At 38.1% G+C, this 17,247-nt stretch overlaps 1 protein-coding gene across 3 annotated transcripts in view; it reads right to left on the reverse strand.

The window, feature by feature from the left end:
- LOC131064497 (glutathione S-transferase L3) overlaps nucleotides 1-16,920 on the reverse strand; it is a 103,496-nt gene extending 86,576 nt beyond the window's left edge. Inside the window, exons 1-3 of one of the 3 annotated variants that reach the window (XM_059209386.1) lie at nucleotides 16,816-16,920; nucleotides 16,648-16,710; nucleotides 16,470-16,523 (exon numbers count right to left, since the gene is read on the reverse strand). In XM_059209386.1, the coding sequence (XP_059065369.1) occupies nucleotides 16,470-16,523; nucleotides 16,648-16,658 (65 nt within the window). In that variant the 5' untranslated portion in view covers nucleotides 16,659-16,710; nucleotides 16,816-16,920. The other 2 variants (XM_057998651.2, XM_057998650.2) reach the window with 2 other exon arrangements.
- Nucleotides 16,921-17,247: the final 327 nt, after the last annotated feature.

A 17,247-nucleotide genomic window follows, 5' to 3' on the forward strand; every position in this document is an offset into this window, starting at 1 on the left:
GGTACACCAGGTAAGAAGTCATGGCAAATGACTTGGACCGCTCTACATTCCTCAACTGAAAATCCAAATTGTCACTTATGCTCTTGGACCAATTCACTAGTGTTCCTCTAAGACAATCCTGGATGAGGTAGAACATCCATCCATGAAATATTGCTCCCTGCGGCATTCCCATCACTCTATTGAGTAGGAATATCAAATCACTATATTCCTCCTTAAAATCTATGCACATAAGTGTCTTGGGAGCCTTGGAATGATGAGACCTAGGCTCAATCATCCACTCTTTGTTAATTAAACTCTTGCATACACCCATCTTCTTTGTGTATCTGTCTGCATAATCCTCCTTGGTCACATCCTTCATGTCAGTTCCGCGTGGAATTCCGAACACCTCTGCAATGGCATCCTCAGCAAGGTAGGCGATGACTACGCCCTTGGGGACTCTTGATCATTCTTGTGAGCGGATCGTAACATCGTGCACATTCCAGGATCAACTCACTGCACTGTATGGATTGTGGAAATCTAGCGGCATGGAAAATGCCACTCTTCATAATATTCACATATGCTGGAGAAGGAACTTGATCTCTAACTCCGAACATTCGACGCTGCATTTGGTCTTAGTTCAGAAAATGCATGTTTGTATCCGCGATCTCCTTCCATCTGGATGAAATCTTAAACTCTGGATAAAATCCAGTCTTCAGCAGTTCTTTCCTTTCCTTGTATCCTGACTTTGACATTGCACCTGTACGAAGCTCGAAGTTAGACTTAGGAAAATATTCGTAATAAAATTCTTGACTTTCTATAGATTTAGTTAATTTAGAGCATGGAGTCAGGAAAATAATCCATACATTTGGTAAGTTTTAGCAATTACGTTCAAAGTGTGACAACACTAAGGCATGGAAGCCTTCCATAAAATTCATTTATACCTCCTTATGCTTAGAAAATATGCAAGCAAAAAAATGCAAAGGAGTATACTAGATAAGTGATGACTAAGGAGAGGTGTGAAAGGTTGTGTTTTCACACAATGAAAGTCTGAAGACACCTTCCGCAATCAACAATGGAGGTCAAAATTTCTGAAGACAACCTGAAAAATCAGGCTTTTAAAACATGTTATAGTCTTCAAAATGTTAATAAAATCAATAAAAATCAGTTGTATTGATGAAAACAATCATTTTCTGGAATGTAAGTATGGCTGGTAAAATTTAGTTTTATGAGGACAAGTCTGAAAATCGGATACTTCAGACTTACCAGCACCTTGCAAAGTGGTTTAAATCCCTGAAAATGATGAAAAATTGCTAAGGAAACAGCCCAAGCAAATTCGCCAAAATTGGTTAGGTGGCTGGAAATGAAAATTTCTGAGGACAACCGCCTAACAATGGAGTTTCAGACCTGCAACAGCGATAAAATGGTCTAAAAAATGCACAAAAAACTCCATAAAATGCCTCCAAATGCTAAATGTTTTAAGTTGGAATTGGCTGGGCAATAAAAACTTGTCTAAAAATTAATGGCAGCCATTAATGGAGGTCAAAATCTGAAGCAAATCTCAGATCTGAAGCGAATCAGCAGGCTGGAGGTGATGGCAGCCACCAAACATGCATGAAAATCATCAAAATATGGCACCAAAACACCTCCCAAGCAAAATCGAAATTTTTCCAAGTCTAGTGCTTAACTTAAAAAATTTGAAAATTGTTGTCAATGGCAGCAATCTGCAGCAATGAAGGTCTAAATAGCAAGCAAAAATGGTGGAGGAAAAAATCGCCCAAGTCTCCAATCATGAAATTGCCAACTTTCACCAAAAATTGCTAAATTTGGAAAAAAACGCCAGTCTTAGCAAAATCGAAAATCTGAAACTGGTCTTTAATGGCAGCCAAGGAGGATAGTTCAACAAGCTGGAAAAAAATGGAGGAAAATAAATCCTCAATCCCACACTTCACAAAAATGCCTTGCTAAAAAATTCATCCAACTTGGAGAAAAATCGCTTTCATGGAGACACCTGGCAAAAATAATAATAAAATAATGTTGAAGTTCCTCTCATATACTTGCTTTCATCTTTCACTTTCACCACACAAGCAATGTGGGATAAAACACTTGTATAAATACTTGCTTGGTGAAAGCCTAACTTGCTTCTAGAAGGTTCAAACATTTAATAATTATTGCAAGTTATTAAATTTTGCTTTTAAATTTTAAATAATCATTAATAATTATTTATTAAAATATCACAATTTAAATCCAAAATAAAGCCTCCAGGGGAAAATCGCTATAGGTTGGGATTGAAAAATCCCTTCAAAAATCACTTAAGTGTCAAAATTCGCCCCATAAGGGAAATTCGACCCATGCTTGGATAAAAATCCATGCTCAATTTCATCAAAATGTACATAAAAACCCTCCCAAGGGAAATTTGATGTGAGTTTGGACAAAAATCCGGACAAAAATGCACTCATTTTGCAAAAATCACCCTCCAGGGGAAATTCGATGTGTCTGGACCAAAATCCATACTCAAAACTCGCTTAACTTGAAAAAATACCTCCCTGGTGGAAATTCGACCTTAGTCTAGATGAAAATCCGGACTCAAAACTCTTCATAATGTTCCCAGTGGAAAATCGATCCCTGTCTGGATAAAAATCCGAACAAAAAAAAAATCCAAACAAAAAAAAAATCCTTACAAATGCTCTTAGGGGAAATTTGATCCCTGTCTGGATAAAAATCCGGACAAAAATCCTTACTTAGTTGTCACAAAATCCTGGTGGAAAATCAACCCAGGCATGGAATTATCCTTGCATTCCATTCCACACTTCCAGTCCGCACTCCTGGTGGAAAATTGATAGCAGTTTGGATAAATCCTGACACTTAGCCAAATTTTAGCACTTCCAGGGGAAATTCGATGGTAGTATGGATAAATAGTGGGAGAAATTAGTGGCCAGTATGGATTCCAGGGGGAACCTATGTGTAGTATGGATTTTGAGTGGGGGAATGGGTTGGGTAGTCTAGAATGTGAGGGGAAAAACACCTCTAACATGGATTTTGACCCTTTAACCCTTGGAATATGAATTTCCCTTAGGATTTTATCATTTTAACCACTCAAAATCACTCAGCGACTTTAAATTTAACTGGACTTAGACTAATTTTCCAAAAATATGAGTGAAACGCTAGGAAAATATTGGAATAAAGTGCGAAACCAACTTAAATATTACCTTAGGAGCAAGAAAACAACTCCAAAAGGTCTGTGAATATCTTGGCACTTTAAAATCACTTGATGCGCGTGTTTAAAAACACGTTAATTCTTCAAAAGAGGTTTACACTTAGCAAAACTTACGATCATTAAAATATCAACTTTTGCAACTTGATCCTATAACTTCAAAAACCCTAGATGGCACTAGGCATGATCAAAACTCCGAGACTTGGACACGGGAAACGCAAAATTGCCCACTAAGAAGCCAAAACCCTAACCTAACAACGCAGGAAGCTGGCAAAGAGGGGGTCCCCGTTAGCAATGGGGAGATGTGTGAAAAGGTCACAATAGGAACTTACATGAAGAATTGCCTAAGGCATAGGAAGAGGTTGAGCAAACACCCAGAACCATCAGGTATCCACACAGAGACTTATGAGAAAAACACACCTACAGCCACACTAAAAAACAGCAACGCGGAACACACACACAACACTCCAAAATCAGGAAAACTGGAACACACACTTGCAATGAAACCATCCATTTTTCTGAGTGAAGAATAGTCTCAAATCTCAACTAGTCGCTATCTTTCAAGCGAAAAGCCAAGCCAAGTACTCAATCTAGGAGGAGACAATCCTTGAAGCATCCAATCAACAATCCGACAGCACTTCGTCATAATATTCATGGATACCAAAACTAAGAGCCCAAGGCCTTTATTTATAACATTTTGCCAAGCCAAATTCAAATTCAAATACACTCCAAATGGCACCCAAACCAAATGCAATTTCATTTCCTCCTAATTTGCATTGGCATTTCATTTCATCCCCTTGGCTTATGGCGTCCAAGTCAAGTCCTCCCTTGGTTGCACTCTTTGATCAATTAAAGGCTTATAACATAATATTAATGAATTTGCATTTAGGCATCCATTATGAAAGTCAAATATATCGCCCAAATATTTCCCCTTTTCAAGTCGTCCAAGTCTAGATGTAATATATATAAGCCTTAATCAATAAAATATACCTTCTTCAACAACTGCCACATTTGAACTAAAGCCAAGGTACTGAATTGCAAAAAATGTCATCTGAACCAAAATAACACTGCCATAAATAGCCACTAAGCTGAGCTGCAAAACCCCTACCAAAAATAGCACTACTAAAAATAGTACTTACTATAAATATCATACTACTAAAAATAGTAAGTGTTTCCAAAATGATTTTTACTACATTCTGAGCAGTTGTCAAAATTACTAAAAATAGTAAGTCCTGAAAAAGTCATCCAATGCAGATGCATGTCAAACCATCTTGTAGCTCTCTAAAAACCCGGAAGGAATCCAGAATCCAAACTAACAAACTTCCACGAACACCCTTGAAAACACCAAGGAATCTTCCTAGAAAATAGGAAACCCTAATTTATGCTTCTGACTAGCCTACGGGTCTCCGAAATAGGCTAACGACCAACTGAACTGGTCACTGCTAAAAAGGGGACATTACACCTACTTTTTTTAATATATTTTTGCCAATAGGAAACAAGCATAAACTTCCTAACAAGAATACAATGCTGTCATTAAGTCTGATATTGAAAAACAGAGTGATACAAGTGCTAATACAAGATTACAATGCTATTACAGAGTGTTGTACTAATATGCATTGAAGTAAATCATTCCCAAGTTGTCCAAACACATAAAACCAATCATCCACATAGAAGTAACAACAAAATACCTCAATGAACAGCTAAAGGAACCGTTTGCAGGTCTGTAGATGGATTCATAGTTTTCTATTACAGTCTAGGCAGCAAACAACTTAGAGGTCTCCACTAAGTCATCCCCAACACTCCCAACAAGAATTGCTAGAACCCATCAAAACAGGACAGCTCCAAATCAACACACAACTCACCCATGTATACCAACATAAACAGGAGATGCCAAGCAGGCTTTCACAAGTCTAAAACTATTGGAGCAGTGGGTCTAAAGGTAACATGTCACCGAGACTGCCCAGAAAACCTCTAAACTATCTGATACACCTTCCAAAGGTTGTCACATGGTAGTAATCAACTCCAGCCCTGCCTCCAATACACCCAAACGGACTGAGAATGACAGAATTGCATATCTAAGAGGATGCTGGTAACCTTCTAGAAGAAGAACTTCACTCTCCATTCACTCAAAATAAAGACCAAACCGATATTAATACATCAACTCTCAAGCAATCCAAAAACACCATAGGAAAGGATGAGCAAACCTAAATCCACATGCCTATCTTCATTAGAGTGGTACAGCCCTCTTTTTCTACCTGTTGACGTGTATTTTGTACACCATCATACACAGAATAAAATACCTTAAGGCATCTTATCCTCTCTTGAAAAAAGTCTCTAACTGCTGAAGATTCGCATGAAGGATCAGTTAGGATGACTCCAATGTTCTGGTTAGTAGGGTCTCTACGTGTGGATAAGCACCAGTTGGTATGATGTGATTTGCTGTGTCCTCAAGGGGATCTTACACTCCGAAATTCCGAAATCTTACTAAACTAAGAAGCTTTCAAAAAATAACAAAAGGATAGGGTCTACAAGGAGTCTCATCTAGTCTAACCCTAAGAATGACTTCGTGTGAACAAGACTTGGCAAGATTCAACCAACTTCAATTTTGCCATAAGATAACAACTCAATTGAAATTGATGCGATCTTCTAAGGTAACAAAAATGATTTTCAATGCATCAAAGATCAAAGACACTACCACGAAGGTACATATCTAAGATACAATAATGATTGAAGGTTAAACGATTCAAGTATATCTCCAGTCGACCACGCAAGGCGTTCCTACAATCAGCAAGAAGCTAGTGGTTTGGATTACGAATCCTACCAAAAATCAAGTCTCACACTATGTCCTTCAAATTAACACACTACTTTGATTGAGCATGATTCAAGTAAATTGAACAACCATGAAGATAACCAAGAAAGTTGCAACAAAACACCATAACTTCAATATTTCATTGATTTCAAAAGTTATCATGTACAACAATTGCTTGAATTCCTTTCCTCAAACTCAATCTTGCTACAAAAGTAAAATTGCTTCTAACTCTAATCTCTCTAATACAACAAACTCTCTGATATCTAACTATTACCAAATGAAATGAAAAATGAGGGTATAAATAGCATCCTCAATTACAATGAAAGGTCCAGATTGAAAGTAGATCAACGGTCAAGATCATGACACCTAAACCCTAATTAGGGTTTGTTACAAATGGCCTCCTTTTTACTGAACAATATTAAATGCATAGCCAAATATTAAATTTGGCACAAAAACCTAGGAGACATAAACCAATGACAAATAAGATGCCATGTCACCTATAACAACCTCTCATCTAGAATCTTATTCCCTTTCCAATTCTCTTTTTTAGCATATGCAATGAATCTTGATACGATTCCTTCGATCTCAGCAATTGGAATCTCGAGAAGATTCTTCATACTCTCTTCCAAGTGGATGACCTGATCAAATGCATCTAGAAGAGCTGCGTCCCATGAAGTTTCAAGTTCCTTTGTTCTTTCAATCAGGAGCATGGTGGCAAACATCTGATCATACTGCTCGTCTATAACATTAGCGTCCTTGCAAAAGATGACCTTGATTCTATCCTCTAATTCCTGCATATCCACATCTGTCTCGACCTCGATCCTTCTGCCAAGAATGGTACGAAGTACCTCAAATACTCTGTCCTGGATCGGATTGATCACCTCCTCAACTTGGCTACATCTAGTATTGATGTCTTCGAAGAGAACACTCTTCATATGAAGTAAGGTTGACCACTGAAACAAACTGTGAGGTCCTCCATCCATGATCTTTTCCTGCGCTAAGACCTTCCTTGATGTGTGTCTAATAACTTTCAAGACAGGAATGATAACATCTTTGGTATGAGCAAATGCGGCTACTGTTATCATCAAATTGTGGATTATCTCAAGAACCTGGATAGCTTGATGAATAATCTTCATCATCCTTGTTACAAACTCTATGGCCACTGTATAAGATTTATCCATCCAATTACTTGTACGCTGGACCATGTTCCTGAATCTTTCTGCCTCATTGATTGATTGAAGTGGAAGTGCCTGTACTGGTGATCTAGCTGGATCCTGACGTCCCAAAGGTTCATTGATGTGACTGAAATATGTTCTCCATGCACCGACCTCTCTCTCAAGCTTTCTATTCTTCTCCATTTCTTCTCTAGGCTTGTCTTTCAATGCCTCAAATGAGTCAGTGGCATCATCCAATGTCTGCTCTGTTGTGGATGGTCCTAACTCAAAAGTCTGTATATCATATTCCTCTGCTAGGATCTCACCTTCATATTTGTCTACTGTCGGTGTAGCTATCTACAGTTTCCTGGATCCAGTCTCATCTCGAATCATCTTGGACATCTTGGTAGCCTTCCTCTTTTTTGTTACTTCGTGAGAACGTCCAACAAGGCTCTCTAAATCAATTGCACTATCTTCGTCCTCTACTACGATCACCTTAGTTAATCTTTCCTTCAACCAATCTGGGATAGCCGATCTTGTCTCTTGAACTTGTATTTCTTTATGCACTACTTCTTCTTCTCTGGGAGGAGATGTCGCTTCGTTGTCTTCATCTAACTCATAATCTTGGAGAGACCCATCTGGTGAACCTTGTTGTGCCTGTCCTTCTTCCTGCCTATCGTTCTGTACCATAGACTCCATGGATTCTTCCACTTGAATTGTTCTCTTCTCAGGTCTAGAAGAAGTACCGGATGATCGATCTTTGTTAGCCCCTTGCTTCTTCTTGGAAGATTCCTTCTTTTCTGATCTTTCTTTCCTCTTCGAACCCCTTGGATGGATATTACCTTCACTGGCACATCGAAGGTTACCTTCACCTGAATTTCTAGGATTAGGATTGCCTTCACTCACACTAGTTCCACCTTCGGCTGGTTTCTCTTCCAAAGTGAAAGTCATAGTAATGCCTTGCTCTCTCAACTTCTGATGCTGTACGTCAACCCATCTGCAAGTGCAAGACAAGACTGGAGCCATCAAAGTATCTAGATCCACGACCTCGGGCTCATTCCAATCTAACCTTATTGATTTGCTTTCTCGATCATAGGATGATTGGACATGTCTGCCACTGTCCTGAGCTTGGTCGGCCACTCTATAAATCCTGCATTTCCTGATGAAATCCAAAGGCAATCTAGAATGCATTTTCCGTTTCACTTCAAGATCATCTAAGAGATTCATCATAAAATCTTCAATTTGGTACTCATGCTTAAACTTTCTGCCGACTGTCTCCTCTAAATGTCCATGTGGATCAAAGCTTTCTCTCAAAGCAAAAGATGAAAAAGAATACAAGGCTAACTCCTTCTCTGCGTCATCCATAGCTAAAGCATTAGGACATACCTCAACTGAATTGCCCAAAATGATAGGTACTGGAACTCCATTCCCATGTCTGTGTCTGAATGCCTTCGCATATGCTGCCAACTGCCTTGTTACTTCAAGTAACACAATTCTATCTGTCGGATACCTCGGCAACATGTATGGAGGTAAAGGACATCCATGCACTCTAATATAAGTGAACTTCGGAAACTGAATAAACCAAGCACCATACCTCTTTACCAATTCCTGTGCATCCTGAGATAATCTGTTGTGAATCCCACCTTGCAACGTCCTTGTGATGTTCATCGTGAAGGTATCATTAACTAACTTGTAGTTGCTCCCTGGCGGATGATGCAAGTAGGCATAGGAATCACAAGCTCTGACCTCGCCGGGTCCTCTTCCAATCACTCCTCTGTGAGGTAGTCCTGCGTACTCAACACTCCTAATCAAGGCATAGATGACATATGAACTCATGTGGAAGGATTTGGTAGCCTTGAGTCTCCTCAACTGTACGTCCAAGCAATGGCTAATCATTCTAGCCCAATGTATGGTACCTTTCCCTTGAACGATCACCTGGATGAAGTAAAACATCCACTTCTCAAAATAGAAGGCATGAGGGGCTCCTGTAACTCGATTGAGCATGGTAATCAAATCTCTGTACTCCTCCTGAAAATCAATCCTGTGTGGTGTGCTCGGGATCTTGCTCAGACGGGGACGACTCTTGAGTAGCCAGTTCTTGTTAATGATGCTTAGGCAAGCATCTGGATCATCTTCGTACATTGACCTGACTCCTTCTATGCTCTTATATATCATGTCCTTGTGCTCTGGAAGATGGAAAGCTTCACTTATAGCTTCCTCTGAAAGGTACGCCAAAGTGTTTCCCTCATTGGACACGATCGTCCTGGACTGTGGATCATAATGACGAGCACACTCGATCATCAACTCATGGCACTGAACAGCTGGAGGAAAGTCGGCCGCCTTAATGATGCCACTCTCGATTATTCTCCGGGCGACAGGTGATGGCTTGCCAATGTAAGGGACCTCTCGAAACTTCTTCGTGCTGAAGTTACCCAAGTTGGTATCTCCAATGTTGCTCCACTTCGACACGATCTTGGTCTCCACTTCTTCGGTCTTCTGATCTTCCTTCATAAGAGCTGAACGACTAGTGGATGCTCCCGCCTTCGGGGTTGCCATACCTACACAACATTTCATAATGAGAAACTAGGTTTTGCAATGAATAACATAGATTAGAGAATAAATTTTTAGGAAACCTCATGATAAGTCTTAGAGTTATCATTTCCTTAAAAAAAAAACGATTGAGCTAGGAATTCAAAATTCAAAATTTCAAAATTTAAGCTATGACGATCAATATTTAAAATATTAAAACTATAAAACCAATATCGCCATACCTCAATAGAGAGCTAACACTAGAATGCAAAATGAATAAAATCGCCTAGGCAAAAATGACGTTAGATGGTCTTCAACGTGATCTCCTCTTCAAAATAGCAATTTCGCCACCTTTGATATGCCTTTGACGTGATCTCCAATGCCTTTGACAAGTTCGCACGAGTGAAAACTAAGTTCGCACTCCTTAGATGATATTAGCACCTTCCTTTGCTTGAAATGAAAGTTCGCACTTCTCAAACACAATTCGCACTTGAATGATAAAATGGTAATGTGAAAATGAAGATTTTCACTCTCCCTTTATAGCGCTCACCTCTCACCACCATATAGGCCGACTTTTGTAAAAAAAATAAAGCAATTTTAAACGATTTTTAATAAATAAGAAAGCCGACTTTCATAAACCAAGCGCTCCCTTTGATTTTTTATTAAATTAATAACTAATTATTAAATGCCTTCGTTTTTTTAATTAATTAATTCGATTTTCTTATAAGGCAAAAATAATTAATTAATACCAAGCGCAAATTTTAAATGCCATTTTAATTGGATTTTCAAACTTATCGAATTTTCTAGCATTTAAATAAATTCAAAAATGTGTTTGAGCGCCAAAATTTGAAAATGAAATATACAAACCTCATCGCCCTGGTCCCTGATTGAGGGACAGGAGCGATCCATCAATTTGGTCTTGATCCTTGCATTTTTGACGTCCAGAATCTTCATCTCCGCGTTGGATTTGCCATTTACGTTGGGTCCTTCGAGCTTGATTAACTTATCCTTGCGATTGAATGTCCTTTTGTGGTGATATCGCCCTGGTCCCTTGGAGAGGGACAGGAGCGATCTAGATGTTTTCACTTAGATCTTGCATCTTCAATCTCCAATTTCCATCATAAGGCAAATAATAACATTGTTTCTTCATTCCACGCTTGTCTCACTTGACTTCTACAAGGCGTATTTGATGTTTGGAAGGTTATCGCTCTGGTCCCTTGGAGAGGGACAGGAGCGATCCATGTGTTTTCTCCATTTCAAGCTTAAATCGGTAACATCTTAACGTTCACCTCCTTTGTATCGCCTTCCAAATGATGTTTAAAACCTTGTGCAACTTTGCTTTGACGTGATCTTCAAAGGATAACAAGTGACTTAACAAATATCGCCCTGGTCCCTTGGAGAGGGACAGGAGCGATCCTTGTGTCTTGGTCTAAATTCGCCATCTTTCAATCTTTGTTCTTCATTCATTGCCTTCCAAATAGCGTCTTTGATCTTGTGCGACCCTGCCTTGACATGCATTTGAAGGAAAATGAAGGTTTTAATAAAAATCGCTTTGGTCCTTGTCCAAAGGACAGGAGCGATATAGCTTCATTGTTCAAATTGATGATCCTTTGACGTTCGAAACCTTTGTATATCATCTTCTAATCATGCCTTGGACCTTTTACCACCTTGTAAAACCGTGACCTAACGTGACTTTTGAGAGATTTGGCAAATATGATAAACATCGCTCTGGTCCCTTCCTGAGGGACAAGAGCGAACTTCAACGTTTTGAGCTTGTCCTTGCCTTCTTCAATTTGCAATTGCTACCATCGTGTAAAATGAAGTCTCTCGATCCTTCTTGGTTGCTCAATACTTGATAAACTTTCAAAATCTAGGCCCTTATAGGAATTTCGCTCTGGTCCCTTCCTGAGGGACAGGGGCGAATTAGGGTATTTTAGTGCAAATCCTTCAATTTGGTGATCTTCGTAACTTTGTGTTTGATTGAGATGCCTCGAAACGCCCTTGCCACCTTGTTCTCCGTCTTGGAGTGTCTTGAATTTGGAGGAACGGCAATATAATCATTATATCGCCCTGGTCCCTGGCTGAGGGACAGGAGCGAACTTAGTCCTGTAGGCTTCATTTCACTTTATTAACCTCAAAATTTATCTTCAACGGTCTTGTCATGCTCTGTTTCACTCATCCATGCCTTGGAAATCATTGTAACTTGGCAAGAAATTTGTCTAAAACAAAAATCGCTCTGGTCCCTGCCTGAGGGACAGGAGCGAACTTGGGCATTTAGGTCCCTTGTTGACGTTTGGTAATCTTCAATTTGTCTTCAACAGGTTCAAGTCACATCCCTTCTTGCTTTCAAATCAAAAACTCGCTTGATCTTCATCCAGAACATGCCCTATGAAGGATTTCGCTCTGGTCCCTGGGAGAGGGACGGGAGCTACAAAGAACTTCGCCCTGGTCCCTGACTGAGGGACAGGAGCGATTTTTCCCTTTTGGTTCATTCTCCTTCACGACGGCACTTCAAGTTATATTCATTTGATAAAATGCATCTCCTTGGACCTCTTCAAATTGACAAGTCGTTAAAATCCTGCAAGTACAAGGCAATATTTGATTTTGAGCTCCGGTCCTTCACTGAGGGACAGGAGCGATTTTACTTCCTGAGGCATTTCCGTGTTCGTGAAATTCTTCAATTTATATTCAACGGAAAGATCACGCCTTTCTTCATCACTTCCAATTCGCAATTTATCTTGATCCTGCAGAGACGGTGAGATTTTTGAAAACGAGCTCCGGTCCTTCACTGAGGGACAGAAGCGATTTTGCTCCTACAGGCCAAAATAACATGATTTCACAAGTTTAATCACTGCACGAGGCAAAAACAAATCATTCCAAATGCCCAGGATCAAAAATCAAAAAACTCAAAATTTGGTCCAAATTACTCAACTGGACAAAAATCCACATTTCATCATCAACACTTAGACAAATTTAAGCTCTGCACTCAAAAAAATTCCAATTGAAAATAGACCATTCTGGCGAATTTATTTCATTCAAAATTGCATCCTACAAAAGGAAGCTCAAAAAACTCTCAAAACTGACTGGATTCTGGCCTGAAAAGATCAAAACGGGAACCCTAAGGCTTGACCCTAATCCAGGCAACTGACAAACTAACAAAACCCTAAAAAGCACAATGAAAGGCGAGCGAAAAACGAGCAAAAAAGAGGGGGTCCCCATTTTAAATGGGGCGATGTGTGAAATGGTCACAACACTACCCAGCACAATAATCATCAATGGAAAACAATCTGTAGTAATTTGAAAGTTTGATCCCCTTAGATTGCCCTATAAACCTCATGTCAAACCTCCAAACCCTATATGGTCAGTAAATGCTAGTGGTACATACTCCAACACACAGACAAATTCGCCTTTAGCACTTGTACAATTCGCAAAAGGATGGAACAATAGACAATAAAAAAATTAGAAACCCCTTATAGCTGCAAGAATGGCATGAGTAGGGCAATAAATGGAGTGGTATGGCTAGCAAATGGTCTCCTCTAGTTGCCCTCCAACGAACTCAAATCTCTCTCAAAAACCTCAACAAAACTCTGCAAAACGATTACCTTTCAAAACCCAAAATCCCTACAGCTAGAAACACCAAACTACATTGAAGGTTAAACCACCATAAACCAACCAAGGAGGATCTTTCACCACCAAAACTAGCAAACTCAAGAGGGTTCCGTCATCAAGGGTTTTTGAGAAGAGCACAAATTCTCTCCAAAATGCAAAAGGAAAATCAAATTCAACCACAAAAAAAACAATGAGCCCTCAACCTCCTTTTAAAACTTCATTCCTTATTTGCTCCAAAATTCCTTTTACAGAATAAATAATTAACTTTAAGCAACATTTTTCACCTTTTTGAGGAAGAATAATATTTTCTCACGAATGAAGTCCCTTGTAGTTAGTGTACAATGTCTATTGTTATAACACAAATTCTCTCCAAAATGTATAAGGAAAATCAGATTCAACCACAACAGAAACAATGAGCCCTCAACCTCCTTTTAAAACTTTTTGAAGCAATAAAATATTACTTCATTCCTTATTTGCTCCAAAATTCCTTTTATAGAATAAATAATTAATTTTATGCAACATTTTTCACCTTTTTGAGGAATAATAAAATTTTCTCATGAATAAAGTCCCTTGTAGTTATTGTAAAGAATAATTGTTCCATTTGTAGAAAATACAAGGAGGAAAAGAGGATGACAATTCACCCTTGAAGAAGTGTCACTCACAAGGAATGAGCAACACCTTACTCTCCAAAAAAGGGAATTGTGAAGCCTAAGGAAGAGGGTAACACTTCACACTCCAAAAAGGACAAGCATAACTCAACCTAAGTAAATGAGCTATCTAAGAAAGCATACTCTACAGTGTAGTAAATGCATAATTACACCATCATACCCTCAAGGGTGCACATAAGTGAAAGTGTAAAGAATGGACCAAATAATAAGGCTACAGTCTCAAAAAAAGCATTAAGAGATGTCATGTACGGCTATTGCTCTTTTGTTATTTCTAACACTAGTAAAACTGCAGCATACATCAAGGAAAAACCATTGTGATGCATGAAATACAATAACATAACTGGAACCACGATAACAAAAACACAATTGCCACTCTGATACAGCTCTCTATTTTCAATACCCTTCTTTGGATGTTTAACAGACCCAAGGTGTCTAGTTCTACCTTAAAAACCATCTACAACTTCTGCAAACCCCTAGAACGATATTGCATACTCTAATCTTACTGAAATTCACAATATTAGGAGCGCTCTAATCATTTTCAAGTTGCATAGGCAGTCAATTTGACTTATCAAAGAGAATAATAAATTAGTAAACCGAACTTATATTTCATAATCCTATTCAGATGATGTGTGTCACTTGATGTCAAGATCTTTATTTTCTTCAGCTGCTTGGACTTTGCTTGGAACAGGATAAGAAAATAACAATGCTGAGAGTTATGAGGAATTGGACAAATGTTGGATGCTGCACTAACAAAGTGACTATCAAGGAAGTAGTTTGCATTTTGTACAAAATGCTTCTGAATGAACTCTATTGTATTGCCCTGTATACCACAATAAGTTGCTGGAACATTCTTAAGCTGCACTTTAAAAACAACGAAGCCAACCATTTGCAATGTAAGCACTTTGGTCACCTGCTACGTTACCCGAGGCCGCGTCACCGGTGTTTTTTTCAGGCATCCCCATCCTGGGGCCAGGGGACTCCTAGGGGACATCCCCTTAAATTCTGCATATTGACAGTGAATTTTGACAATGAATTCTATAAGCAATTTGCCTTTGACTCTCAATTTAACACAAATTTGGCATAAGAACTCTACTAGTTCTTATATGCTAAGTTTCTATAATGTATATTAACACAAATTTGGCATAAGAACTCTACTAGTTCTTATATGTTAAGTTTCTATAATGTATATGTCCATGCTTTATCCATGTTTTCATATTAATATTTTAAATTTCCCTATATGTTTTAATTTTCCCTATTTTTATATAGCCATCCCCTTTGCCGTCCCCTAGCCGTCCCCAAAATTGGCAAAAAAAATCACTATCCTGGAAACGAGTACCCCCGTCCCCTATCGTCCCCGTCCCCTGTTGGGGTAACATAGGTTGCCTGTGATGGTTGATATCTTATTTGCAGTCCATGAAGTCTAATTGAGCATATATCTATGAGGAACTTAAGCCATTTGAAGCATCACAAGCTGCATGCTCTGTTTCTGCTGTCATTGTCAGTAATTTTGACATTTTCTTAGAAAATTTATTTTGTGGGAGCTGCAATTTAAGGGGTTTCCTTTCCATCAAAACTCACCAGAGCCTGGCACCTTTCCTTATCATTTTCCTTAACCATTCAACTACATTAGCAGCAGAGGATCAAGTCTTGTAGGGTTTGGAAATTGGACAAGGGTCATTGTCATGGTAATTACTCCTGCCATACCCCCGGATCATGGCCCATGGGGCTAGGAAATACTGGTGAACCAATCTGATTTAGGCTATAATTTCTGAATTTGATTTCTCTAATGCTGTTTCTTAAACTGTGTCGTGTATATCTTTTGTGAGACACATTTTGAGAAAAAATGCAAGAGCAGATCCGAATTTGCAATTACGAAAATGACTGTGTATCTCAGGTCAAAAGAACTGATAGCAAATGAAGTTGCCAGAGAGTTGGACTAGTGGATCATTAAGTCTAATTTGGATTGTGAACATGGATATACAGGCTATTCAACAAATTTACAATAATCATTACATATACAAATTTTTACATTAGGCCCTATAGCTAGCTAGGTTTTGTTTTGGCCAGTGACTTGCTAAGTTCCTAGCCCAAATTAGAGTCGACTGCATTCTAATTTATTTGTAATGTGTTTCCATCTTTGTTTTCATGAAACATTTTTTAAATTATAGATAACAAAAAATAGGAATTTGTCATTTGTTAATATGTCAAGCATTGTTTTCATGAAGACATTTTCCACCATAAATAACTAGAAAATAGGAAAATCATTAGAAATCTCCATAAAATATGGGGTTTACATTATGAAAGTAATGCCACTGAAAAATATTACCCATTACAGAGTATTATAATACAAATTAAAGACTCTTTCTCCCGAGTAATTCCCTCTAAAAGAGAGCGATAATATTGTGAGATTTCCACCATTCAATATTTGAATTAAAAGGATTCCCATCTTAATTTTCTGAGTGATGAATTCGGGAAAATTATAGAATTCAAAATAAGAAAAATACTCTAACCTCGTGGTGCCATCAAAGATTGCAGGAGGGTTCGACTGGGAATTCAAATGCACTCTGTATTCAAAATCATTTGAAAAATTTAGTAAAATGTAAACTTACAAAATATAAATTTAAAACATTTCTATAACACAAGCACTATATGATTTAAATTGCTACAGTAAAGAGGTTCGATACTCACATTGCAGCCATTATCAAGATCTTGCTTTCGTTCCTGTTCTTGTTCACGAGACGCGTATTATTTCTGTAACAAAATTTAGAAGTCAAACTATACGGTAGAAATATAGCATTCATACAACAATTATTTTCCCCTCTCGATGTGTGCAGTATTAATTAAATCTGAGCTTACGTGGACAATGGGATAAAGCATGTGGAAAACGTAGCAGAGGAAAAATATAAAAAATATGCCCGTTGTATAGGCAATCGTTCGAACTACCCACGAGGTTGACTCAGAAAATCTTTTCCAATATTAGCAATTAATATTCAAATGGATGCCTCCATAATTAAGTTAGTTTTTTCCTTTTAAGGATGCCTCAATAATTTAGTTAGTTTTTTCCTTTTAATTGAAAAAACATATGGGTCAATTTTTTTACCGTTGGTATGTTTATATTTTAAAAAAATAAAAAATGTGTTATTACAATTTGTTAATGAGGTCAAGTTTAATTAGAAAATGATAGTATCTTTCATCATTTATCAAAATTTAAATCTTATATATGTGATTATATTAATTTTAATATAAATATGATTTTGTTGGAATGGAACTTATTTTTCGTGATAATTT

This window comes from Cryptomeria japonica, chromosome 7 (assembly GCF_030272615.1).
Source record: "Cryptomeria japonica chromosome 7, Sugi_1.0, whole genome shotgun sequence".
NCBI classification, from domain to species: Eukaryota; Viridiplantae; Streptophyta; class Pinopsida; order Cupressales; family Cupressaceae; genus Cryptomeria; species Cryptomeria japonica.